Consider the following 25,942-nt stretch of genomic DNA (forward strand, 5'->3'; position numbering starts at 1 on the left):
GAGATGACTGCGAACTCAGATCGCGCTACGGTGAAGACAGGAGGCGAAGGGGCTATGGATTGGACTTCATTAACACCAGACACCATTTACCATAAAGCGATCTCATAATCGACCAGTGATCAAGCGACCAGCTGCCTAGTAACTGACGGCTGACAGACTGAGCCTCTGATTCTGCATGCGCAAACTAGCATTGCCATGAGCTGCTTAACGCTGGATAGGGTTCGTGAACTGGTTGAGAATGATTAGATTAGAATATCTGCACTCTCTGACTTCCCATCGAGAACCGAGGGGTGCTAGAATGAAACTCAAAGGATACATACATACGAACGTATACGCACCGTGGAATTTGTTGCTGTATATTCTCGATATACATCCCCGCAGAAAATGTTTGTGGACGAAAAGTCTCGCTGTGGAATATGAATTACCCAATGACATATATGGCACACAAAAGTTGTGCGGACGAATTATGTGGGGTGGCATGGGGGGGGGGGGTGCTATAAACCAGCAATGCGAGAATGTCCAGACTTTCACACAATTCACAAAACTAGACGACTGTTTCACAAAAATTGCGGTAACGTATAGGTTGTATGCCAAATGCCTAGCACCCACAGTAAACTGTATCGTCCGCGAAAATTGTCTGATATATCGTTCCCACGGTTCTTGAGTGTATGCGCTTATCTCTATCAGTTTAACGAAGCTTTTTACCCTATCGCCCAGTCTGCCGTATCTCGACTTTTCCGCACACAACTGAATGGTTCCTGCAAGGTGAACTTGTTCTCGAGCTTATATGACCCAGCCATTGCAACCTATTACGCGAAGAAAAGATCCTTTTGACGTCTGAATATCACTTTTTCTCAAGTCAAAATTTTGCTACTCGAACTGGTCGCATTAATCGCACTCAAAGGGTTACATCCAGTATCTTAAGAAACCTCCCCTGCTTCCCATCATATCCACTTATCGAGATCCCCAGTTTATTCCAATATCGAATTTACATTGAAAGAAATAAAATTTCCTCACTTCGAACTGTTTCGCATATGGTACGTTTCGAGGCACTTCAAAGCCTTCGAGAGCGAAGGATTATCTTGGACACACAAAATTTTTCCGAATGTATATGTATATAAACTCCATGCTCAGCGTAATACGCATATCGTTGGTGCTATTTTGTAGCTTAAAGGAAACTAAACCTTACTTTTTGAAATATGTCAACGATTTAACTTCATATCTAAATCTCTACACGAAAATTGTGTACTGCCAGTCAGTGCACGAGGCGTCCTGCCGAATCGACTAGGCCGCTATAAGCCTAGTACCTTATGCCGATGATGTAAAAACGTTAAAACTAAAAGTATCCAAACGTAAACAATATGGGGAAGATCAAAACGCCCTATATGTTGCTGGTGGATGAACATGGACAACAGAAAAGAACGGAAAGGCTAAAGAAAATCATGACAATCTTTTGAATATTCTTTAAATGAGATACTTATCGTTACGCTATAACGAACCTATGAATATGTGCCCACTGGTAAATGCGGTCCTAAAATAAACATGGCTCTAGCTTGAAAGGCTTATACTATTCAACAAGTTTAACCGTCCGAATAGTTTCCATACTGTGTGCTTTCGCTATTGATTTGTCACCCTACGATACCTTACAAATACTGTGTGCTTTGAATATTCGCCACAAATTGAAAGTTCTAGATGCTAGGTTTAATTTCCGTACGATGGTCCCGTTTCTGACCGCCGCCTCAATTTATCGACCTCAGTACGACACAATTTTAACAGCTGTTAGCAGGTAGTGAAATCTGTCGTAGAAGACAGCTGAAGGTCAGTTATGGAAAAACTAGGGAGTTTATCTTGATTGAAGCCCCATGATCCACACGTTTGCCAACTTATTTGCTACGTCGTTCTGTACGAGGGTAACAGGCAACTATAAAATGAGTCGAAAAATTACCTCGAGACTTGCACCTTCGATACTTCTATATAGCGGCTACTTTTCTCTTGTATCAAACGGTCCTGCTTTTCCTGATATTTCCTCATATCCTGATACTTGATATTTCCTAACCAGCACGTTTAGACCATTTGTGTTGCGCGACTAGAATCAACTGATTCGAATCTCCAAATCCCATAAATTTTGGGGACGTAAGCAGCATTAGAGATGGTTTTGTTGCAGATGTGCCACCTTGTCGACAAACAAGTGGCTGTCAGTGCCTTTAATGGCTACCCTTAAAAGCCTTGACAGACACCCATTTCTTAAGAGATATTTTTTTTTCATTTATGAAGTTCGGTATCGCCAGCAGCAGCTTAGAGCGCCGTCATCGTCGATTTCTTCAACGGAGCACCATACCATCGCCACAACAAGTGCTGCCCCCCGGTTCCCAAGGCTGTCCAAGGGTCCATTGCCTGTTGCAGCACCGCTGACAGGGGCACCGTAAGCACCTCTGATGAATGCGAGTATGTCGGCCTTCTCTCTGAGTGTTTGTCTGCTGTGCAGTAGCATTACTGATGGCTATGATATTTGTGGCGACTTCGGCGTCGCTGCAGGTCCCAGTGAAGCAGAATAGCACGATGGCCCTAACGTGTGTGTAATGTGTGGCACCTCAAACGGCGCCGATGGCGGCTGGTGGAGCGCCCGGATAAGCGGCGCGTTTCGGGAACGGGCCGGCGAACAGAAACGGGCCAGTTTGTTAGTAACTGCTGCCGCTGCTACTCAGTTTACGTGGCAAGAACGAGAGAGCAAGAGTATGAGAGAGTCAAAGTGGGCGATAGATTGAATGAGCAAAAGCAGAGGAAGAAAGCAACTGCGTGTGCGAGGGATGTCTCTGTTGGTCTTCTTCTAGGAGGTAGCAAGCCGAGTCCTGCCGCCTCGCTCCGCGCCTGTGAGTGGAATGAGTGTCTGAGTGTCGCATCGGCGCCGCGGTCACTAGAACTAACATCGTACGCGTTCGCTAGGCCCGCGCCCAACCTGCCGTCAGTTGCTGCCATCGTCGTGTCGGCAACGATCGCTGCTTCAACGTCTGTTGGTGTCGGTTCTGTTATTGTTGTCGTTGCTACTGTGGTTGTTGTCGTCGCTGTCGTCAGCACCGGCGACAGCGATGGCAGTGCGAGCGAGTGAACGCCGGTATCGTCGACATCTCCCCTCAAGAATGATAGGGTCTCTGTGCCTATTTCCGTTGGGAGCCTCCAGATGGCGCTTGCGGCCGCCCCTCACCCTGATCATGAAGTCCCGCCCTGCCGATCGGGTTTGGGCGGGACATCACACCTCTTTCGATCTAGCTAGCCGGCTAGCCAGGGAGCACCACGAGCATTTCTTGGCTTCGAAGGCAGCAGCGGCAGCAGCTTCAGCGGCGCGGTGTTGTTGTTCATACTGCTGACGACAAGCTGATTTTGCCTGTTAGTTATATGCTGTTAGTGTTCCGAAGAGGTCGCAGCTCCGAAAGAGCGATCGACACAGAGATATAACAGACACAAACAAGCTACAACGGGAAGGCGTCGCGCAATCCGCAGAACAGACAGCGCCGCTGAAGAGTGAATGCTACTGGTGCTGCTCCTGCTGACAAACCACGACGCAGTCACTTAAGTTGCTGCTGTTACTACTACTATATAACGACCCGTCCTACTTTGATTGGAGAAGGACCCGGCGAACAGCTGAACGGCTCGACGATCGCCTGTACAGCACTACAGACTGGGTGCTTCGGCTGAGTGTCACGATTGTGTGTCTGTGTGTTCATCTGTTTGTACGTGTTGAAACCTGCGTGTCAAAGGAAAGAATATAGGTAACAACAAAAAGAACAACAGCATTAGAGACTGCCCCTGCTAAAAAAAAGTTAATGACATCTTGTGTGTCAAATTCGAACTCAAGGACCAAACCAAGCCACTGACTAACAAGAAACATCCCATTCAATGACTGAGCTGTACAGAAGCAAATCAGAATCAGCAATCTACAGAAATAGTAACGACAGATATTTAAATAGTAATTATAGGATCCATAATTACAACAATCACTCGTAGTGTGAACTTATCCATAGAAGTTGACGTATGTTAGAAAAAACAGTTGACTCCGGTGTGCATGTGCAAATCATCATTGGCTGCAGCTGACGAAGAAATCGTAAAACGAAAAACAGTGCTAAATTGTGCTGTGGTGCAGAATAATTCCAGCGTGTCCTGATCGTGTGTAATCCGACGTATCGTCATCGCAATCACGTAACATTGTTGTTTTAGTCATCAAGCCGCACGAGCTAGTAACTGTGCCCTTTACCTGAATAGTTAGCAAAGTAAAATCGAACGGGGCTGGAACCTGATCAGAGGTCTAGAATATACGATTTATTTATTTTGTTGAACCGTGACCACTTGATGCGCGCCCTTGGCGCAGTGGGGGTCTCGCAATGATTCTCTCGGACAATTCATCGCTTAGCCTGCACGCCCTTAGTGCATTACACGCAGCCAATTTCAATCTGAGTCTTAGCCTTCACGCCAACGGTGAACTCGGCTCACCGAACGGCACAATGAGCCGACAAACGAGCTCGCCTAAGGCAACCGACTTCAGCATTGCAGCCATTATGGCCCGATCTGCTTCTCCCTCAACCGGTGAGTAACTCTTACTTTCTCTTTTACGTCTGCTATTATTATTAAGGGGATGTACGTGTTATCGTATCTTTAACTAATGAAAATAGATGACATATATTGAAGAGATCCGTAGTAATAGTTCCCATAATGGTAATAATCTCACTACGCGCCCATATGTACACACACGCACATACACACAGAGCGCCCATGTGCGCTGTCATCTATCGTATATCTTTGTGGCGGGAAATATAACAACGATTGACTGAAAGCTTCAACTGAACTGTCATCAGCTTTGTTTTAGCGTCTGACCTACCTTTTTTTACTCTTCGACACATTACACTCTGTAAGTGATTCCATGCCGGGATTGGTTTTCCATTGGGCCATTGCTCCTTTTTCCTTCTCTGTTTACCTAGCACGTCTAATCAAGTCAGCCTGTTGTTGTTGCTGGTCTCACCATGTATCGAGCGACCAAGTCAGATACGCAAGTAAGAGGGAAATGAGAAAAGATCGTGACTCTAGTAGCTGGGTTGTAGTGAGAATGATTGGTCCGCTGGTACGAGTGGTAACGCAACCTAGTAGAACAGGAAGTACGCTCGATGCGAAATACATGATTGTCTCCTGATGTATTGCCATATATATATATATTCTATCGTTCTGTCTGTTACATTCGTCCTGTGGATGTGTGCTTCAGAGTTTGAGTGGCTTCTTCACTCGTTCAATGGCCGGTGATTGAGATTGGGACACATATATGTTCATTAGGGCGCAGGGGATCTAAGACGGCTCTAACCGATTCATAGGACTCTAGTGCTACTGTAGTGCCGCCTTGTCGATGACGTTTCTCCTAAAGGTCACAAAACCGTTCACTTGATAGGACAGGAATGTGCACGACATATAGCCAAAGGACATTTACAGCCATGTTTACCACTGCTGATCGCTAAAGGAGCACCGCCATAGTCGTGAACAGAGCTCTGCATTGTAGTGACCAGACAGCTACATATATACTCATCTTAAGCACATCGTACCCCATTCCCTCTCGTTTACGGTACAAAGACCATCACAACAACAGCGCCTGCTACGGCATTGATACTTGCGCTGCTGCTGTTTATGATGCCTACAGCGGTTGAGATGCTAAGTGATTATTCCATCAAGACAAATGGAAATAATGCCGTATATTATAGGTGAACGTAAACTATCTAGAATAAAAAGAAAAAAGAAGCAGGTTTTCCAACGCGCACCCCATAGCCATTAAAAGACAGTTAGCTGCCGACTAACGAAGTTGAGACAGTCTGAAATGAACTGGTCTTTAGCTGCGCCTAGTTTCTTTTAAATCTGCCGCTCTGCCAGTTCTTAGGCTACAGCTTACCTTAGCGCTACCCCAGCGTCTTATCGAAGTTGATCGGCAACTGCCTGCAGATCTACCAGATTGTCTCGTGGCTTTCTTTGTGAGCTTTTCGTATGCTGTATCCATTGGATGGATCAGACATCAGGTAGCGAGGTCTGTCGAACGGCCAAGATGCCATCAAAGATCATTTAATTGGTCTATCAGCTAGTCTGTCGATCTATCTAGTGAGTTAGAACAAGAGCAACCAAGCTAGGCTTTAGCCGGCCTATAAGCGCTTGGTCGATTAGGTCGGTCGGCCACCTCCGCGAGCAGCGACAACCAGCAGCACGTCTGACCCACCGAGACGTAAGGCCGATTCTTGAGATGAAGACCCAAACGAGAAAATGAGCAAGAAAAAGAAGACAATGACGGCGACGACGACGACGACAACAAGATGACAAGTCTAGCGACAGAGCGTGGGTGAGTCGTGAGCGACACTGACAAAGAACCAGCGGCCGTAGCAACAAGAACGACTGCGTAGAAATTAACTATCTATCTCATCATTTTTACGCATTCCGTTCGCGGTCGGCCTGTTTTTCCCGTAGGATTAATAGTCTCTCTTCAACCGGGCTCGACCTTTCTCGTGGCGCGTAACTATGCAAACTTAATTAAGTTTCATAGCGTGCGAGCTTGCTGAGAGCATCTGCATAAAGACAAAGCAACGCTGGCGCTCCAACGAGCGGCGACATTATAGAAACAAAATCATACTTACCCTCTAGAGTAATACATAGTAAATGTACCTATATAATGCAAATGAACGTAACCAGTTGTTGTATAGCAATTGATGGATCTATAATAGACAGACATATATGGCTACGTTACGGGAATACAAAAAAGAAACAGTTTCTTTTATTAAATTTCTAGTACATTTGAATTACATTAGCTATAGACGCAATTGTGCATTTAGACTGGTCGTTCGTCGCATGGCAATAAGTTGACGATAAAAGTTCGCTGGGAACTTAATGATAGCCCAAAGATACTCTGACGCAACACAAACCAATCCGCGCGAAAGAGAAATGAGACAGGATGATCGCGCCATCAGCACTGGTAAACTAGAGCAGTCATTTTGGGTCAGGAGTGTCCATTCGTCTATTTCCTCCACTCTGCCCAGGTCCACTCGGGTCAGTTGAAATGCTCATATCATCAACGTCGGTCCGCTTGCGGTGGCTGATCAGCGACGAGCCCAGCAGTATCTGGGTGGTCACCAGCACTCGCTGCTGCCGCCGCCGTCGCGGCTGGTGAGAAGCCTCGAATCTTTCCGAATTTCCATTTTGAGCTTCCACCTCTTGAACAGCGGGTGAGCAGTTCAGGTGACAGCGCAGATCGTGGGCTCCGGATGTTACCAAGCTGTTTGCATACGTTAAGCCTACTTTTGCTTCTGGTGCTAGCCAAGACTTGGACGAAAAGAAATCGCTCTTTTTGTCGACCATTTTTATTCTAGTCCCATATAACCACCGGCACTGCTGCTGCTAGCACTATTCTAAACTACAACTACGACGACAACGAGAGCTATTTATTAGCCACGAACCACTCTGGGGTGGTCCATGTCAGCGTTCCAGCTCTCAACAGGTCGGCCAATCTAGAAGAAGATACGTGATTTGTGCCTATCCGTTCCTCTCAGAGTATTCATCTCGGTGTATGTGACTGCTTGGAAGAGTGCGCAAGCGAGCCGTTGTTGTTTGTATCTAGTATTCGGCATCTCCCCTTTGTTTGGTCGAGTAACCTGTGAGGGTCGCCGGTGTCTTGATTGCTCCATTCTGCAGTTCTACCTGTGATGGTACAGGACACCGACAACACGATCAAATTAGAGAGGGAGGGAGTCGACCACGACGCAGAGCTCACACGGCTATCTTAGCACACGAATACAATCACCGCCATTAGATCGGTGGGCAGGCAGGCAGACAGGCAGACTGACGAATATCCAAATGGGCATACGCACACCAATATCTTATTTATCTGTCTCGACTGCCCATTTCTTCTTTTTATCGCCGTCCTTATATCGTTTGAGCCACAGCGCACCTTTCTACTGTGCAGGCTCATTCTGTTGTGTCTACGAACGGCGTTATCGTCGACGACAGCCAAATCAAAGAGCTTGGACTTCAGAGCTGGCTGACATCGTCATTCACAAAACAGTACACCATGCGTATGTTGTCTGTCGTTCGTTTACAAAATTAGCTACACAAAACATAATATTAGCCATTTTGCCTATATGTACGTACATGTGTGTACTTGTTTTGCTTGTTGCTGTTGTTATTGTTGCTAACGGTGTTCGGAATTCGGGCTGTCTGTCTTTACTGTGCTTCGCATTGCAGTAACACCGTCCCCTAGTTCCTCTCCGCAGCCGTCTTCGCTTCCATCTTCCTCGTCGCCAACACCCTGTGCGGCGCCACCGAAAGCGAAAAAAAGAAAAATGTCCTCTTCATCGTCATCGCACCCTGATGACGAGAAGACACCGTCTGGACCAAACCCGTACGCATCTTTGTTGCGCGGCGGATGCAATAGCCCAGCACTGGAGAAGGTTGAGTGCCACCTCGAGAACAGGGACCTCTGGGAGAGGTTTAACGAGCTCGGCACTGAAATGATTATCACCAAAACAGGAAGGTAAGTTCACAACACGAGCAACGTCGATTGACAAGTCAGCCCGAATAACGAATGCCCGGGCCGGTCTTCATCGAATCAGTTCGACCGAATCATTACGTACAAAGATATTTTTAGTCATTGTATAATATTGCACAAGCGCACACTTGTGGGCTTATCTATCTGATGTCTTGCAAGCGTGTGATAACATACCTTTGTGTCTGGATCTGGGTCAGTGGGGAAATTGAGCGTGTTATCCCTACTGAAGTTCATTATGAAGCCTCGTTGATATCTCCTATCTTGTTCCCGTCGCGTTGTATTCGAAAGTTGCTCATTCATTTTCTGTAGACACATGTATAGCGCACGTCTGCATAGACGTACTAGATATTGACTCCTCATTTTTTCATGACTATATATATAAAGATGATTGTGAGTCTTCAAACAGAGGAAATGGAAAGAGTTCAGTGTTTCCATGAGACAACGTCACAGTGTTAACCTGAATTCCCCTATGTCCTCAAGTCGATTCCCAATGGACGACCGAACGGACTTGGCCCGCTGCTCGTTTGTTGATTAGTTGTATTGTGATGGTACCCACGATGTACCCGCACCCTAGAATTATTGTTGTTGTACATCCTATGAGGACGATGGTTAGCAGGCGCACAATCACACCACTGCGACCTCCACCATCCTCATTCTCCGTAGTTCTGCCATCATAGTCAGCAGCGGCGCCCATCAAAATCACTCACTCACTCGCTTGCTCACATCAACGCATCACAGCGACCGCAGAGATGGGACAGAGAGTGCGACCTGTGTGTATATGGCTAAAAGCCGAAGGCTGAAGGGGCGTGAGTCTCGAGGGAGTCTCGGCGTCCCGGCGCGGGCATACAGTGTGACTCGGACCGCAGCGCTCTGCACACAGAATTCACAACAAGAGAGGGCGATAGTGCGAAGGAATTGACTCAGCGCCAGTACCTCAAATCGAGGCCTACTGACTTTGTCGAGTTTGGCACCACTGTATATATATGTACGTAGTCCATGTATATGTAGTTGAGTGTGATCATCGGTAGTACATACTTAGTGGGTCGCCTCAACGGCGGTAGAAGTGGCAGTAATGTTAAAATCTCGACGATAACGACATCGACAGACGAAAAACTTTAGCTCGTTGTCGAGCTAAATCGACTTGGTGACAGGACCCGTCATGAGTCTCTTTCGTTTTGCCGTTCTCACTGTTGATTTTTCGCGTCTGTTTGATTTGTCCTCCGTTGACGAGCGGCACCGGCGACATCGGCGGCGATCGCTCAACTCGACTCCCCCGGGCCGACTAGCACCAGCAGCGACGAGCGCGGTGTCCACGATGTTGTTACTCGAGTGCGACAAGATACAACAATAGGAGTCGGTGCATATCTATGACAACAGCCGTCTCATACCCGGCAAAAGAATTAGCCAGAGAGAGACTAACAGCGACAGTCTCGCTAACAATTGCTCTGACTTCTTCACAGGTCGCTCTTTGTGCCGTCTTCGCACTGCTGCTGATCTCCGATTATATTCATAGACACACCGAACTCGCTCTTGCTGAGCTAGGATCGCCTTTGCGGTTTTCATCCATTCTGTCCCTTGTTCCCCTATATCGCCTGTGCTTCTTGCCGAGCGACGCCGTTTGCTTTGCGCTGATGTATCTCGCTTAGGTTTCGTTTGCAAGTGATCTAATTGTGCCGGGAGAAGCAGCAGCGGAATGGGCACAGGCCCATCGCGTCTGCTTTTACCGTAGCTATAGTTCACAGCAACACAGACAGCTTTGGCAAAGTCAGTTTCTCTGTCTGGAGTCAGTGGTTATTGGTGCGACGAGAGTCTGCTTGATGAGTATGCCACGCCCCTTGAATTTTGGTGATTTTGCACTTTTTTAGACTTAGAGACTTATCTTGTTTCTCCTTTAATCTCACACGAGACCGATTTGAACAACCAATGACACATTCAAATCGGCCGACAATCATTTCGATCCCGCCGCCGCCGCCGCCACCGCCGCCGCCGCCGCCGCCGCCGCAGCTGATAAGCGTGCGACGCTGCCAATCGTCTCTCCATCGTCAACATCATCAGCATCGCTGCTGGATTTTGATCCGAGCTCGCTCAGCAGTGGCAGCCTCAAACTTGCTCGACACTTTGGGAGGCTATAACGAGAAGTGAAAGGGGGCAGTGCAACTGTCTGGAGGTGTCGCAGCGACAGTAGTAACAGCAGCAGCGGCAACAGTAGTAGATCTCGCTCGATCTGTCAGGACAAGCCGAATCAGCGGGACAATCTGTTGACCCGGCCTGCCTACTTTTGATCGTACATGCATACATATACACAGCACATGAGTTACATATGCACTGCTACTACAGCTAGTCTACTGACGACTACGAGATACGAGCAGATGATCTAACACGTCGCCGATCCGACCAACTGAATGTTGTCCTCGTCACGATGTCGTCATCCTTCAATTGTAGCACATTTTCGTCGAGCGGCCACCGCTTCGGCAGCGTTGGCCGTCTAATGGCGTCGAATTGACTATGACAACTATTGCAATCGAAAAATGCAATGCGAGGGTCGATCGATCGAACGAAAGGACAGAGGGATCAGTGGGTGTCATCATGTGTGACAGTTGCAAGGCCATCAAATTTGTTGGCTAGATCTAACTTGTTACTGTTGTCGTTGTTGTTATACGAAGAGATAGAACCGTCGTATACTGGTTCGTTCTCTCGAAAGGGGAACTCACCTGGCCGACAAGACAGAAAGTGAGTGAGGAATAAGGACAACCGAAGGCTGGAGGACGTCACGCGGTTCGTCGAATCTCGGAACCACCGCCGCTTGTGGTTGTCGTAGGGCTTGCTCAACTCCGACATAAAAACGCTGACAATAAAGTAGCCAGCGTGTGATCTACGTGGAGATGACGATAACAACAACTACTTAATAACGACACGAGTGTTTGCGTTCTGTGGTAGTTCTAGGTTGTATAGCTGTTATGGACGAATATACATAGACTTTCTCACCGAGGAACTCTCCGACTATTTAGGCTCGAGCCCACTCTGAAATCCGGGAAATTTCGCCACGACTCGATATTTAGATAGCGTTACAATAAAATTTTCTAGTTACTGTAAAAATGGCACGGCCTGTATTTCAAAACACTTAATTGAATCGGCTTCTTCCATCAGCTGGCTTCCGATGCTCAGCTTCCGATTGCTGTTACTGCTGCTTGGTGAGCACCTTCTGCCCGTAGAATCTAATTCCGTTAGCCAACGGGGCTGCGGTGCTGATGACGGCATACGGCAAATGCCATCTGTCGTTCATCATCATTTGCTGCTGCCCTCTCACCGCTTCTGCTTTGACCGATGCCTCTAGAAATAGTCATCCCTCTTTCAGACAACGACATGATGGCCACGAGCCGAACTGCCACCTGGCAACAACGACTGACTAGCAAATCAATATAGAGATCCTGTAACCACAGCAACACCGACAAGCAGAACGGCGACGACGACGACAATATTCTGTAGTGCGGCTGCTGCTGATGACAACGATGCCATCGCTTATGGCTACGCAAGTGTCCGTATATAGAGATCGTCAGAGCAGACATAGACCAATTGGAAAGTTGCGTTGTACAAAGCATGACGAGAATAGCAGCGGCAGCAGAAACTCTAGGACAAGAACTCGTCAATGAATAATGATGATGATGTCAACGATAATAGAACTCTATTTGCATCTGCAGTGTTTCGCTATGAAACAAAATCAAAAACGCTGTTATGACGAGTAGCACAGATGCATGTACTGTGCGTACGTCGACGTGTTTATGTAAGATTGAGTAGGATACGTTCTAGTAGGCGCGCTAGCGCTCCCTACCGACGGATCTCTTGTACACGCAGTTAACCAACCCCATAAGAACAGATATATCGCAAAGTATTAGATTAGTTGTATCTTTAATATGGTGCATCATTCATACGTTGCTAAGGTGATTGTGGCTTACACTTGCGAGACCTTTTGGTAGCCTTTTATTTTAGCCCCACACTTCTAACGTCCTCTGAGTGATAAGTACGTGAAGCAATTACGGGCAGGACAATCGCGTACTGTCCAGCACTGCAAAATTTCATCAGTGCATTAAGTGCTGCTGCTGGTTGGTTCGTGATTGTGCTTGAGCCCATAATAATTTACGTTAGCACCAATAGAGGCTTACCAACTGCGAGAAGTTCTAGGGCGGCGGTGGCAGCAGGATCTGCGCCGTCCGTCTATATTGCATTGTGCAGGCCAAGAGGGAGGCGAGTCGTCGGCAAATGGGCCTATAGTTCGACGGCCTGTCTAGCCATCGCGCGTCTCACTGAGCGACGTTGCTCTCCACTATAGCGACGGAAGAGGAGTTTCGCAAACGGATCCTCGAATCCTTTTGACTGTTGCCGTTGATTATGACGATAACGCTGCTGATGATGGTCTATCCAATTTTCTACAAATAATTAATATTGTTAATATCTATTGTCTGCTATTGCCATCACCGCTGGTTGGTACGGCGTACTTTGCCGTAAATGGCATTATCAGCCACGACAACAATATGGCTCCTGTCGGAACTCGGCCGCGGGACACGGCCACGATATGATTGTGAGCCCCGGTGGCTGACTAGCTAGCGCCCAACAGTTCGCCGTGAGCTCGACAATGTCACCCCGCGGATTACAATAGCCGACTCCCAGTTTACCCATTACAGAACGACTGTTGCATCGCACTGCGACCTATTTTATCCAACCCCGTTTATAACCTTAACAGCATCTGCTGGACAAGGGGCATAAAAATAGAACACGTAACTATATAAAGCGAAATATTGGGTGGTCGAAAAAGTATTGACGGTTTCCAAACCGAAATTAAGCTAACTGGTTTTTATGCTTCGAAGCAATACTGCAAAGCGTAAAATGTGCGATTCTGCTTAATGACCCTCTTCCATTTTCCCCGTAACAACATACTGCCATCACTGTAAAACCTCTGTGTTTTCGGATCGAAAAATTGCGAGAAATGATTTGTGCATCCTTCCATCGACTAGCACCATTAAAGAAGTTCCGCTCAGACCGAAACAGATGATAGTCTGATGATACAAGATCCAAGCTATACCGCAAATGCCTTGAAATTTTTCATCCAATTTCTCTCGTCTTTTCCCGGCTAGCTACGGATATGGTTGTGGTCTGGTAGCATTGACATGGTGGAAAATGGCGCTCATTCCGTTTACTAGTCCCGATCGATTTCTTCAATGGCTTTTTGTAATCCTGTTAGTTGTTGACGGTAGAGGTCCGAATCAATTGTTTTGCCAGCCCTACCAAGTGCCGCTTTCTTTGGCGTGGAGCATTTCCTTTCTCTGAGCGCGCATCGTGTCCTATGTAATCCGCTTTTTATCGTTTGTATGGCTCGATTTCGTGTGGTGCGCAAACATCAACCTTTCTTCTAATTAGCCTTTTCAAACGGCTTAACATTGTTTAGTGACGGACGTTCATTTTTCCCGTCACAGCATGTTGCTCTTGCTCAGGACTAATAACGATTTTATTAGTTTTTTTTTCGTAATTGGTCGAAGAGCAAGCAGAACCATCTTTGCGCCGTTTCTTCCAATAACGCATCTCGGCCGTATACTGCACAGGTTTTTTACGGACCTGGCCAATACTCGGGCCTCTATCGTAACAAAATAGTAAAACATAGCGGGTTTTAACACACATTTTAATCATCTTTGAAGCTAAGTGTGACAAAATTCGAACTACCTTAACACATCGTCTGCTACCAGATTTCAGCTGCTGAACGACATCATCGCCGATCCAATGCGATCCATATTGCCTAAGATAGGTAACTTTAAAGTTACCTAGCTAGAAAAAGCGTCATATATATTACAGCATAAAAGCTAATATTAGAAGGAAAGTGGCAAATTAGAATAAATTCAATGCACACAGGTGTTCGGTGGGTGTGATAGTGTAGAAAACTAAGCGGAAGTGGTCTCAAAAATACGAAGGCAATCGGGAGAGGAAAGGACACGTCCAGGTCGTCCGATAAAAGACCGATCACCTGGCTATTTCTACCATTTTTCGAAAGGACTGCACGCCTTTATTAATACCCGACCGTAGCAGTTCTGAGCCTCTAGTTATTAGTGAAAGCCTTTTTCATAACGGGTCATTTTTCTTTAAGTGGTAATGCCTTACTTTATTTTCATCAGCTTGATGAATTTGTCTTGTGGCGACACAACGGACGATATTTAACACGTGTAGACTGAGACTAAAAACATGTTATTTTTATGGGCACTAACAGACCAAACGAGAGAGCAGCCAGTAACCCCCTTTGCTCGCAGCTTCGAAGCTGGGCGGAGTATGCTTCTGGAGTCTGGTTGTTGTCACAAGAAGTGGTGGCACTACTCTCGCTTATCAAACGTCTGATTTAGCGAACTGATCTAGATTCGTTTTTTCCTTGATGATGTTGTCTAGCGTTCGTGAAGATCTAAACCCAGAGCCCCAGCAGCTATGTTGCAATTAGCACAGATTGATTGCAATAACTTAAACATGTTACTATGCCTAGACGTAATTGACTCGTCTCTGCTAAGTTGACAATGAGCGTATTCATGTGTGTGAATGTTTTATGGCAAGAATGCAAAATATCTGCACTGGATGGCATTTAAGCCCGAGCAAAGATAAGTTCTGCTAGGAAACCCGCTCTCCTCCTCCGACTTTTCGTTTCCGCCGTTTCCCTCACGCGTGCCTGCGGCCTCTAGCTGGACGCAAAGCACTGCTTGATGGCGCCAAGCATAACACAATTTTCGTTGATGTCATTGGACATTATATCACTGAGTGTCTCTGTTAATAAATTTGCTACAGGTCAGAGAACAGCGGTGCGAAACGATGGCGGCGTCTGGTGGAATATCCGATCGCTGCTATCAGCATCGCCAGTGAGTCAAGAATAAGCGAGAGAGAGAGAGAGAGAGAGAGAGAGAGAGAGTCGACAGAACATAAAGACCAAGTCGTCTATGGCGACGAGATTGGACCGAAAAACAGAGCCTGATTTCCCCGGCCTACTAATGGTCCCGTAACAACAAAGCATGAGTGGCTGTGAGTGTGGGTTAAGTCAAGAGTGTCTCCGTGCAAAGCGACAGCTCTCACCGCATCGTCGGTGTTGTTCTGAGTCACCCCCCACCCCAGCCCGTCTGTTCATGTGCAATCCACAGTGAATCGACTATTAAGGAGATGTTCAATCTAATTTTACGATGTTATTTTAGAAATAAACGAAAACAAAATCCCTATCGCCGCTCTCGCTAAAGTTTCAATGGATCTGGCTTCATCTAGTCTTTCGAATCTCCCGCTAGTGACGCACTCATCTCGCACAGATGCCTCCGAAAACAGTGTTGATCGCCTAGACGGTGGAAATAGCCGCTTCTCTGTGTCGAAACCGGTCAGGACTTCGGACCATGGATAAACGCGCATGTCCAGCATCGTACCGAATAGGCGTCGAGTGGCTTTTTTTTTTTTTACTTTCTGTCTTTTCGTTTGACGATTGTAACGCTAGTGCTAATGCCGTCGATTGAAAATGCTGGTTACGCTAGCTTTTGATGAGACGCTGCTGTTTCGCTCTGTATCTCTATCGATGTTTCATCGATCGCTGTGTGGGAAGAATATTCGACTAAAGGGCCGTAAGTGATCAGGCAGCAAATAAGGGAAACGGACGGCTTTTCAGAAAGATGCACGAATTAGTCGAAGTAGCAACGAGCAGATTCCGCGGTTCGGCAGAGAAGTTGTCTGGGAAAATAATCATCACCGGCATCGGTGGATTATATTGACGACTGGAAAAAAGGGCATACGAGAACCATTGGATTTATCGAACGACACTATTCGACACCTAGTAGGTGCTACATCTGAAACAGAGGCTAAACGTTGCTTGTTATTGATTCGCTGCTACGGACGTAAACAACTGTATTATCATCGTTGCATGCGATAAGCGTGCGATGTCTTATGATACGCGAGATAATCAACCGAAAAACAAAACGGGCAGCTAAAATTTTTCGCTCACCTAAAAATACTGGCTAGCTTGTTCGATGTCCAAAATGGCCACATTCATGTCACTTAGAAACAGTGCACAAACGCCGAACACGCGAAGATAGAAAGAAGAACTTTTATTTGATGCATTAATTTAAAAGAAGAAAATGCGCCAAAGCAAATCATTCGTTCCTTTCTGCTAATGACAACAACGATACGATATAAATCGATTTCACGCGTCTAAAAAACATGCTTGCCGAGTAACGACGGCGACGATTCAACAATTACGTCAGCACGCTACTGCGTGGTAACGGCAAGATGTCCTTTTCATTGCTACGGATAATAATTGGCATACTTTGATGAATGATTTCGTGCGGATCTGTAGCCGTGAAAATAGATAAAGGAAAAAAAAAATAAAGAGAATTAAGCAATTTAATTTCATCGCTGTATTTTTCCGCTATGATCGTTTACTGTCATTGAATATGAGCCAACTAAACATTTCATAATAGGATCAGTAGATCGGATTTAATCTACGATCCGAAATCCAAGTTCGTAATCCGAACAGCGGCTCATTTGATGTGCCAAGCCCTTGTCAAAACGCTTGTTACCACCGTACGGTTTTGGCGCAGAGACGCTCGTGCTATTTGACTAAATTTCATACTCAATGTATAGTACGTAAAATACTACCGATGCGCGCTACAACCAAGAAACGTACGAATAGGCTATAGAATTTAGCTTTGGCTATGGGAAGCCGTTCTGCCACTTCCCTCGCGATTCCTGAATATGCATACATCGTCCTAATCGTCGGTATAATACTAGTGGATGTGCGCGAATCTCCTTGGGGGCTGGTGGTTCACGGAGACGTGCGACGGGGATGTTGTAGCTAATGTTTTTGGTGCAATTATGAAGTGGTGGTATATCGCTGCTGTCGTTGACTGGAGTGGGAACCAAGGCATTAGGTACTATAAGAAATGAGGGAAGCGAAGGGCTGGGGGGTCATTTAGAGGACACCAGGTGTGAGTTCGACAGCGACAACGTTCAAAGCAAAAAACAAGAGTGCGAAAAATATAGGTCTTCAGGACCTCGCGCGCGACGCGTAAATGAAGTGAACAAGTCGAAAAGCAATACGAACGAACGGACAAACGAACGACCGACCGATGTACGGGGTGACTTCCCCGTCTTCTGGCCCGCCCGACAGCCTGCCAGGCAAGCCAGCGAGCGAGCGCGCGCGAAGTTGCTGTTTCGGCAATTGACCGCAGCCGCTGATGAACGTTGATGCTGGTGGCTAAATGATCCCGCCTAATGGCTAATTCAGGGGGCTGGACCTTAGCCGAACAATGGGAACGGCGAGCGAGGTGACTTAGCCTGTCTAACTGAGAGAAGTGAAGCGAAGTGAAGAGACGGGAACGGTTTCTTTTCGTCTCGTCTTCTTGCTTAAAGCCTGGATTGCCCGTCATTTTGGCAGCAGCAGCAGCAGCAGCAACTAGAAGAAACTGGCTGCACGTTCGACAACCATAACCTATCCTGACGATCGGCGGTTTACTATCTTTGAACATGTGTCTTCGAGGCAGATTTCAAAAAGCGCGTTACATATAGAGCAATATAAGTGTTCGCATACTGGTGAACTAGACTCACGCTAATTGGAACTTGTCAAATAATAAAGGCCATTTACATCGATGGCCATACTGGAACAAATATTCATGCCGCGGATTCTGGCATAATTAATGCTGCGATCTGTACGCTAAGTAAAGGCTTGTTAACACTCGATACACTGGAGGCAAAAGGCTAGATGGGAAACGCCGTCAAGTTAAGACCCTGGGTTCGTGACAAAGGAACATTTAAAAAAAAAAAAAAAAAAAAACGTTTTTCCTGTGGACACTGCTCGTTATCAGTGTTATCGAATCTCCAGTGATTTGTGGAGCTTCTAAAACGCTCATTGCCGTCCCTGTATTTTTTATTATTTGATATCTTTTTCAACAGTGATGTTAGGTCACAGACACTGTGTACGTTCCTATGCTGTCACTGTTCAAATTGTTGCTGTTGTTACGACGGTAGCGTTTTTGACGCCGGTGCGACAGTTAGTACTGCATTTACGTGCACGCATCTCTTCTCTCGGTGCGCGGCAGGATCAATTTTGCATTCGGCGTTCGGCCAAAGGCGCCCTTTTTACTTTCCGCTGCTGCCGCCTTCTGTTCGGCAACTGCTTCGATGCTGGCGATCGTATTTGCAGCAGTCTTCATCGCCATAGTAGCACTATAGCAGTTGTTATTGTTCCTGTAATGATGCTGATGGTAGTCATAGCTGCAGCAGCGGCGGCAGCTGCAGTAGTAGCCATACTTTTTAAGTGCCTGCCGCTGTCTGCGTTCGGCTCTCTGTCAAAAGAGCACAAAACGAAATTTGGCCAAAACAATAATAATCGGGGCGGAACTTGCCCATCGCCATCATGAGCAGTGAGCAGCGGCACTGTCGGTCGCTGGTGGGGTTCTTATTGCCATTGATCGTCACGGCAGCAGAAGCAATGATGGCGGCTATTGCTGCTGTCTTCGCCTGAACGCAGCAGCTGCTGCTGCTGCTGCGGCGGCTGCTGCTGCTGCTGCAGCAGCATGTATTCTATACGAATAGCCATAAGACGGGTGCGAATTCGGACCGTTACAACTAGTACTAGCAGAAACGAAGTAGGTACGAGATAGGGGGACAACGGTTATAAAAAAAAAAAGCAGGGCCCACGAATGGACGACATACGATATGATGACCCGTTTTGATTCCAATCGCAGACTAGGTAACATTTCTTAAGCTCTTCCGTTGCCCATACGAAATTCGTAATCCCTGTACAGCTGTGAATTTAGGCACCGTTCTAAACTGTTGTATCACACGTTTGTGTGTGTCTCGACAAATGGGATACAGTTGGTTATTCGAGTAAATGCAGCAAGATCTCGTGTCGACTCCAACTATGCCTCGCCTGCTGTTGACGCCAGCTGCCTCATTCGTACTTGCATTTGCCCATTTGCCGTTGCTGGATGGGATGACAGAGAAACGCCGGCGTCGTATCGAAGTCGTCACGAACTCACTCATACCGCCTTCTGCTACTGCCCTATGCGTCGATCAAAATTAACGCCAGATTCACAGTAGCAGAATTAGGGCGATCGGAAAATGAGGACAAACTGAAAAGTCGAATTGATTTCTTCATGGTTCTGTGTCGCCCTTCGGTTGTAACGACAACCCGTTCGAGTTTTCGCCTCGGACACAAAAAACAAATCTCTCGTCCGCCGTAAATTCTCATATCGTCATATGTATCTTTCCACACAATGGCGGACTAACCAAGTCCACGATTAGCGAGTTCTATTCATACTTCCTACAGTTACTGACAAACGAGAAATTTTATATAGACGAAGTGCAATACTTTTATTGACAGGTACAAGCAATCACGGGTTGCCATACGTTACAGCCAGTCGTCATCGGAGGGAACTGTAGGCGAAGGGAAAAACCGAAAAGAGGGTGCAATCAGTCATGAAGCGATTAGTGTCGCTCTTTCATCGTAGGTGGATACGATCAGCAGAAAAAAAGCACCGTTGATCTTTAATGCCGCTTATTCGCTCGTCGATGCCAGGACATTTAAAAAAAAACTAACGGAACGACACCTACCGCGAATAGGTTTATCGAGACTTCTAAATAATCATTATCATACTAATCATAATAAAGATATTCTCTATTCATCTGTTCGGATAGAGCACCAACGCGGCAGACGATTAGTCGAAAATTGCTACTGCGCCCAATCCTCTATCTATTGTTTTTGCGGCCGGCCGATCAGCCACGGAATCCGATCGTCGTTGCCGCCGCCGCCGCCGCCGCCGCCGCCGCCGCCGCCACAGGCGCGTCTAAGTGATCCAGCAAATAAAATTGAATTCAAAAAAAGGTCGATTATTTTACAATTCTGCCACTCGATGATGGAAGCGATCGACCGATGCGGACTACGCCAGCCGCATCCAACCGACGGCCCCGTTCGTTAGTAGAGCTAAAACGAAATTGTCGACGTTAGCGCACGAACGAATCCCAACAATAATAATCAATGGCTCTATTCATATTACTATTATTTTTCCGTTTGTAGGTAGGGACATCTATGTTGTCCAGCCGGTTTAGCACTGCCTAGACGCTTCCTTTGGCATAATAGCTGAGGCCGTTGTTGCACTAATATCTGAACCCGAATCGGCAATCGGTTGCAAGTTTGAGACGACGACGGGAGCTATGCGAAGATCAAAAAAAGTATCATTTTGTAAATTGTCTGTTCATGATGTTGATCCTGACTATCAACAGCAGCAACAGCAGCAGCAGCAGCAGCAGCAAACTCGTCATCGTCCTTACATCTGTTGCTGTTATTATAATAATTATTATTACTATTACGATTTGTTTCAATTGCAACATTTATTTCCAGTTGCTGTCGGTTCCATCGTGCTCTAAGTGATTCATTGGAAAGGTTGGAAGCGGGCAAGGAACCGTGCAGGGAGGGTCTAGTTCGATGTTGCGATATTGTTGGGTGGAGTTCTGAGCGTATCCCTGTGTGTTTACGAATAGATACGCATGTCATCGCGATGATACTTAATCGCGATAAACGGGCAGAACATTGCCACATCATCATGGTCGAAGTCTGCACAGTCCTTCCCTGCCACTACACTACCCCGAAAGTCAATTGCGACTCGATCGCCGGCAGCGGAACGGTAATCAGGCTGGCCAAAGCCGCGCTTTGTGCGCGTGTGTACTAATATATTGGTGTTGGTCACAACCTCTGTCTCTCCTGTAGTGGCTGGCATGAGGGAGAATTTTTATGCCATCATTTTTTATGCGTAAGTGATCCTTTTGCATGGACGAGAGGGGAGCAAGAAGGAGCAATCATGATGTGGACGAGGACTGAAAGGAACTAAAGAATGGTTGCAGCCAAAGGAGGAGTGATCCGTAGAGTTCATTGCATGGAAGGCCTTCATTGTCTATGCACTACGTGCAAACACACATGACTGCGTATGGACTAGACAAGGTAATAAGGGAAGAAAACACATTGAGTTAATCAGAGAAGAAGCAAGCAAGACTGCTAGTAGGTAGCACAAACTTGAACATTCAGAGCGATGCCTTGTCTGACGACTTTCGCCCGGCTCGTTCTCCCGAGTGATTCTCTCGCTATGAAGCCTTCTTAATGAGCCTCGTTCCCGCACCTCAGGGGCCTACTGGTAGGGAGATGGGCCAGCGACTCACTGCAGCTAATCGGGACAATCACCCGATCGACTAGTCTATAGAAGCAACAGTGAAAGAGACTAAGTTTGGAGCGAGGATAAGAACGAGGTCGGTAGCGGCCACCCGGTGATCATCAAAAGCAGGGAACACTTCGTCACTATTGTTTCTTCTGTAGGATGAGATCATCGTCGAACCCACTAGTTTGAATGATGCAACGAAATGCCCGTCGTCTCCCAGAGAGAGAGAAATGTACAGGCCACAACAAAACTAGCTATAGAATTATAAATTACAGGATGCTCGTATGATACAACAGCCGGCTTATGTATTTACTGTACTCTGTTAGAAGAATCACCAGTTCAATGTTGATAATTACTACTTTTACAAGTAAACGAGTATAGATATAGGACTTGTTACTGTCATTGATAGCTATTCTTTTACAAATCAATGCATGCACACGGTATGCATTGTATGTGTGTAGTTACACACAGGCTGCTACGAAATGAAGTGCTGCATGTTCAACAATACTTCATGCAGCCTAGGCTGCATGAGGGTTCATACTTTATACTATCGATTTTGGTGCAGCGCAATGGCAAAATAGCCAGTTGCCAAAGCAACTGGTTTGTGATCTGTTGGGGTTCTTTAACATGTATATATATATATATATATATATATATATATATATATATATACATATATACACACACACAAATACAGATGTAGAAGGAGCCGTGCAACTGAAATTGAATATCAATCCTAACGAAGCTGAAGTGTCGCATGTCTCGGATCCAACCGATCCTGTTAGTCATTAAAAGTAACTCACGCCCTATGAAAGTGGTAGAGACCTTGATTTGTACGGTTTAACCAGCGAATCATACAATACATCTTAATTAAAGGCATAAGAGGGACGGTCTGAGTAAAAGATAAAGCCATGTAATATCTGACGTAAGTGCCCATCTCGACATCTCCTGCAGAAGGATCGAAGTTACGCGGGTAAATCTCCGTTGTTATTGTTGTTGTTAACGTGAAGACACTAAATTCAACGGATTCGTTCATTTGCCCCTCGAAAAGGTCATAGGGGCGATGTCTCAACGACCCGTTGAGACATCGCCACAAAACCACCATGGAATGTGACGAAATTTATGTCTGCATCTATTCCAACTTAACCAGCACGGTGAATTTGTGTGATATAATGGCTACTATTTCGGTGGCATCCACAATCCCTTATACATAGTGTTATGTGGACCATGTCCACATATCCCGCATGACGCCCGCAGGGGTGTTCAGAGCTCTCCGTATACCCTAAATGTATTAGTAAAGCGGCTACACCGCTAGTTGTGACGACCGTTAGCGTTGGCGTCAACGTCGTCAAACACAACGGTCTAACGCCACCCGCTGGATGGATCGCGGTGGTCGTGTTCGCACGCGTTTAAAGTTTTACATCATTTGAACGTACTGTAATCAATGATCAGGAGCGTCAACGAGTGAACATTGTTATGGACCGTCTTGTCGATCGTAGTCACTGAATAAATATTGACTCTATACAGCAGGAGCAAGAACAGCACAACCACTATATCACAGCTTCACCCATCTACTTCTTGCCAGCGCAGTGAACTTGACGTCACCAATGTTATGCATTGCCGATACCGCACACATCCTTTACGTTCCGTTCAACAAAACGGAAGGACAAAATAAATAGAAAAAAAACGATGACAACGCGCGTGTGTACGACCAAAAGCGTATTTACCTGATCAGCAACAGCTCCGATTTGGCGTCGCGAGCCGTTATCGTTGGCGGGAGATGAACTCCGGAGGAATTCGCTCCCTGCTGGGAAGGAACGCTTTCTTCGATCTTGCTTTACCCTATTCACGGACACGCATCGTTGGCCGTTGTATGATGGCAACGTTCGACGAATAGCAAATGCTTAGGCGACTTGGTGGCGAACGAAGTAAACATTTTGTTGTAAGACAATTGAGCGAGCTGAAAACATTGAATTTAGCGTACACGTAACAGTTGAACTGTTTTGAAGGGATTTGAATTCCCACCTTGATAGTAGGCTCAGTCTCTTTCTTTGTTTCTAGTTATGGATGCCGATAGAGAGTTTAGGCGATCATCTTCTACGAATAACCTGGCATGTATGCTTAATTTTCTGATGTCTATGACAAATAGTGGGCCAAACGTGAGAATAATGGACGCAAAGCACCACGAATCGAAAAACGCTTCTATCTTTTATCGGAGATGTTCGACATAGGTGATCCTTAGTAGGAAAACTTGTACACAAGTAGCCATATGTGGGCACTCGCGTATCAACCTGTGCATCTTTACTGATGCAGGCATGCACAAACATAAAGACACCTACACAGAAAAGAGTATATATAGAGGTGACCAGCGCAAATAAGCAGCCAATGCTTGTAGCGCTAGTCCCTTCTTTTAATTTTTGTTCATAGGTCGATCGATCGATCGATCGATCGATCAGCACATCTACCTATGCTTGTACTATCAACCTCCTCCGCCTAAGAGTGTTGCTCTCTCTCTTTCCCTACTTCAAACTGCCAATATTGACTCAGACGATTCTAGTCTACGGCATCTTACAGACTGACGTCGGACGCCATTAGCCGTAATTCCGACGTCAGGTCTGTCCATCCAGTTGAGGAGGATCGCCAAAAGATAAGTTCAACTGATGGCTGGCTTGAGGACGCACGAACGAATCTGTGCACCAGTTGCTACATATGCAACTGTATGCTTGACGTTCCTCGACGTCGTCGTTTCTTATCCCTTCTTGTTACTGTTATTATTCAATTTGAAGTTTGCCGCCGCTATTGCTGCTGCTGCTGCTGCTGCAGTAGTCCTCGCTTAGGCGACTGTACGTCCGGGTGTTCAGAAGAACCTGAAGTTGACGAACTATCGATTCCGGGCACCTCGCCACTGCTCAGCCTATTTTTGTTCCGCTGTGAAGCAATAGCGGCCTTAGTAGTGGCCCCTAATCATGACAAGGAATTGTGCTTGACGGCTATATAAGCCCCTTCAGGTTTAACCGTTGCTAGTAATGGTCGTACTATTTTGAATCAATAGGCAGTAGACCAAAGAAAATTTCTCAAATATCGACTGTGCCTTAGCTGCGTAGTTGACGCAGAGCATCTGGTATCAGCAAAAATGAACAGCCGGCCAGTCAAACGACGACCCACGTCGCCACAACTAAACACCACAAATAATGGTTCAATTCGAAAAAATAACATATTCGATGTTGTGCTTGTTGTTACGACGGCTGGAGTTGCTGTTGTTCTTGTACGAAGCGGCGACCTATTGCGAAGCGCGCAAATCAATCTAAGCGGTAGCGGCACTCGCAGGCCCCACTACCGTGCTAAACTGTCTCTCCCTCTGCTGCTAGTAAGTAAATGCCTAATTTGAATTGGGCAGGCGCTCGAAATCGGACAAGCGAAGGCGAAGATGGAGGCGGCAGAAACCGCGATCAACTGAGGTAAAGCCGACATACGGATGGATGGACGAACCGCCTGACGGTAGCCGGCAAAACGATGACAATAGCAGCAGGACACGAGCGCGTCAAATATGTGCCACTGACGGCGGCGGCAACGGGAGCGGCACGCATAGCTGTGAATCAAATGGAATCAGATAGCGCTTGTTAGAAGAATAAAAGCGGAGTTGTCAGTCATTCAATCAGTCAGGCAGGCAGGCAGGCAGGCAGGCAGGCAGGCCATTAGCAGTCAGATGTTATGGATAACAACAGCGAAAAGAATAGGTAGACAATATGCAGAGAAAGACACGGACACGCCAGCATCCACAACAACAACAGGCTGCGGCGAAGGTTGCGCTGGTACCGTTGTATAAGTGGCAACGACGTGAGCTGCGCCGTATAGTTGGCGTTGATCGGCCGCTACAGAAGCGATAGTACAGCTGCTTTTACAGTTATTCATACGATCAGTACAATCGCTTTCTCATATGATCTACTGTCAGCAGCAACCGTAATCAGAAGCTAGACGCGTATGATTCGTGCTGTCGCTCGGTCTCGTAGAAAGGCAAATGAAAAAACTGAAGTCGACCGTAAATGGGCTGGGGCGTAAGGGATGGAACGCGATAGAGAAATCACTACGATAGAGGGCAAGAAAATGTCTGCAAAGATGATAAGGTCGAATGTCGAGAGTATGTTTAAAGTACAGTCAATCGTTGCACCTACGATAATAAGGCACAATA

General features: G+C 46.5%; 1 protein-coding gene across 1 annotated transcript in view; it reads left to right on the plus strand.

Moving 5' to 3' along the window:
- Nucleotides 1–526: 526 nt before the first annotated feature.
- The window catches only part of LOC111247762 (uncharacterized), a 33,170-nt gene continuing 7,754 nt past the window's right edge, over nucleotides 527–25,942 (plus strand). Inside the window, exons 1-2 of the mRNA XM_022799079.2 lie at nucleotides 527–4,578; nucleotides 8,251–8,539. Of these exons, the coding sequence (XP_022654814.1) occupies nucleotides 4,377–4,578; nucleotides 8,251–8,539 (491 nt within the window). The 5' untranslated portion in view covers nucleotides 527–4,376. The remainder of the gene's footprint in view (nucleotides 4,579–8,250; nucleotides 8,540–25,942) is intronic.

Source organism: Varroa destructor, unplaced genomic scaffold (assembly GCF_002443255.2).
Source record: "Varroa destructor unplaced genomic scaffold, Vdes_3.0 BEIS01000003.1, whole genome shotgun sequence".
Lineage (NCBI taxonomy): Eukaryota > Metazoa > Arthropoda > Arachnida > Mesostigmata > Varroidae > Varroa > Varroa destructor.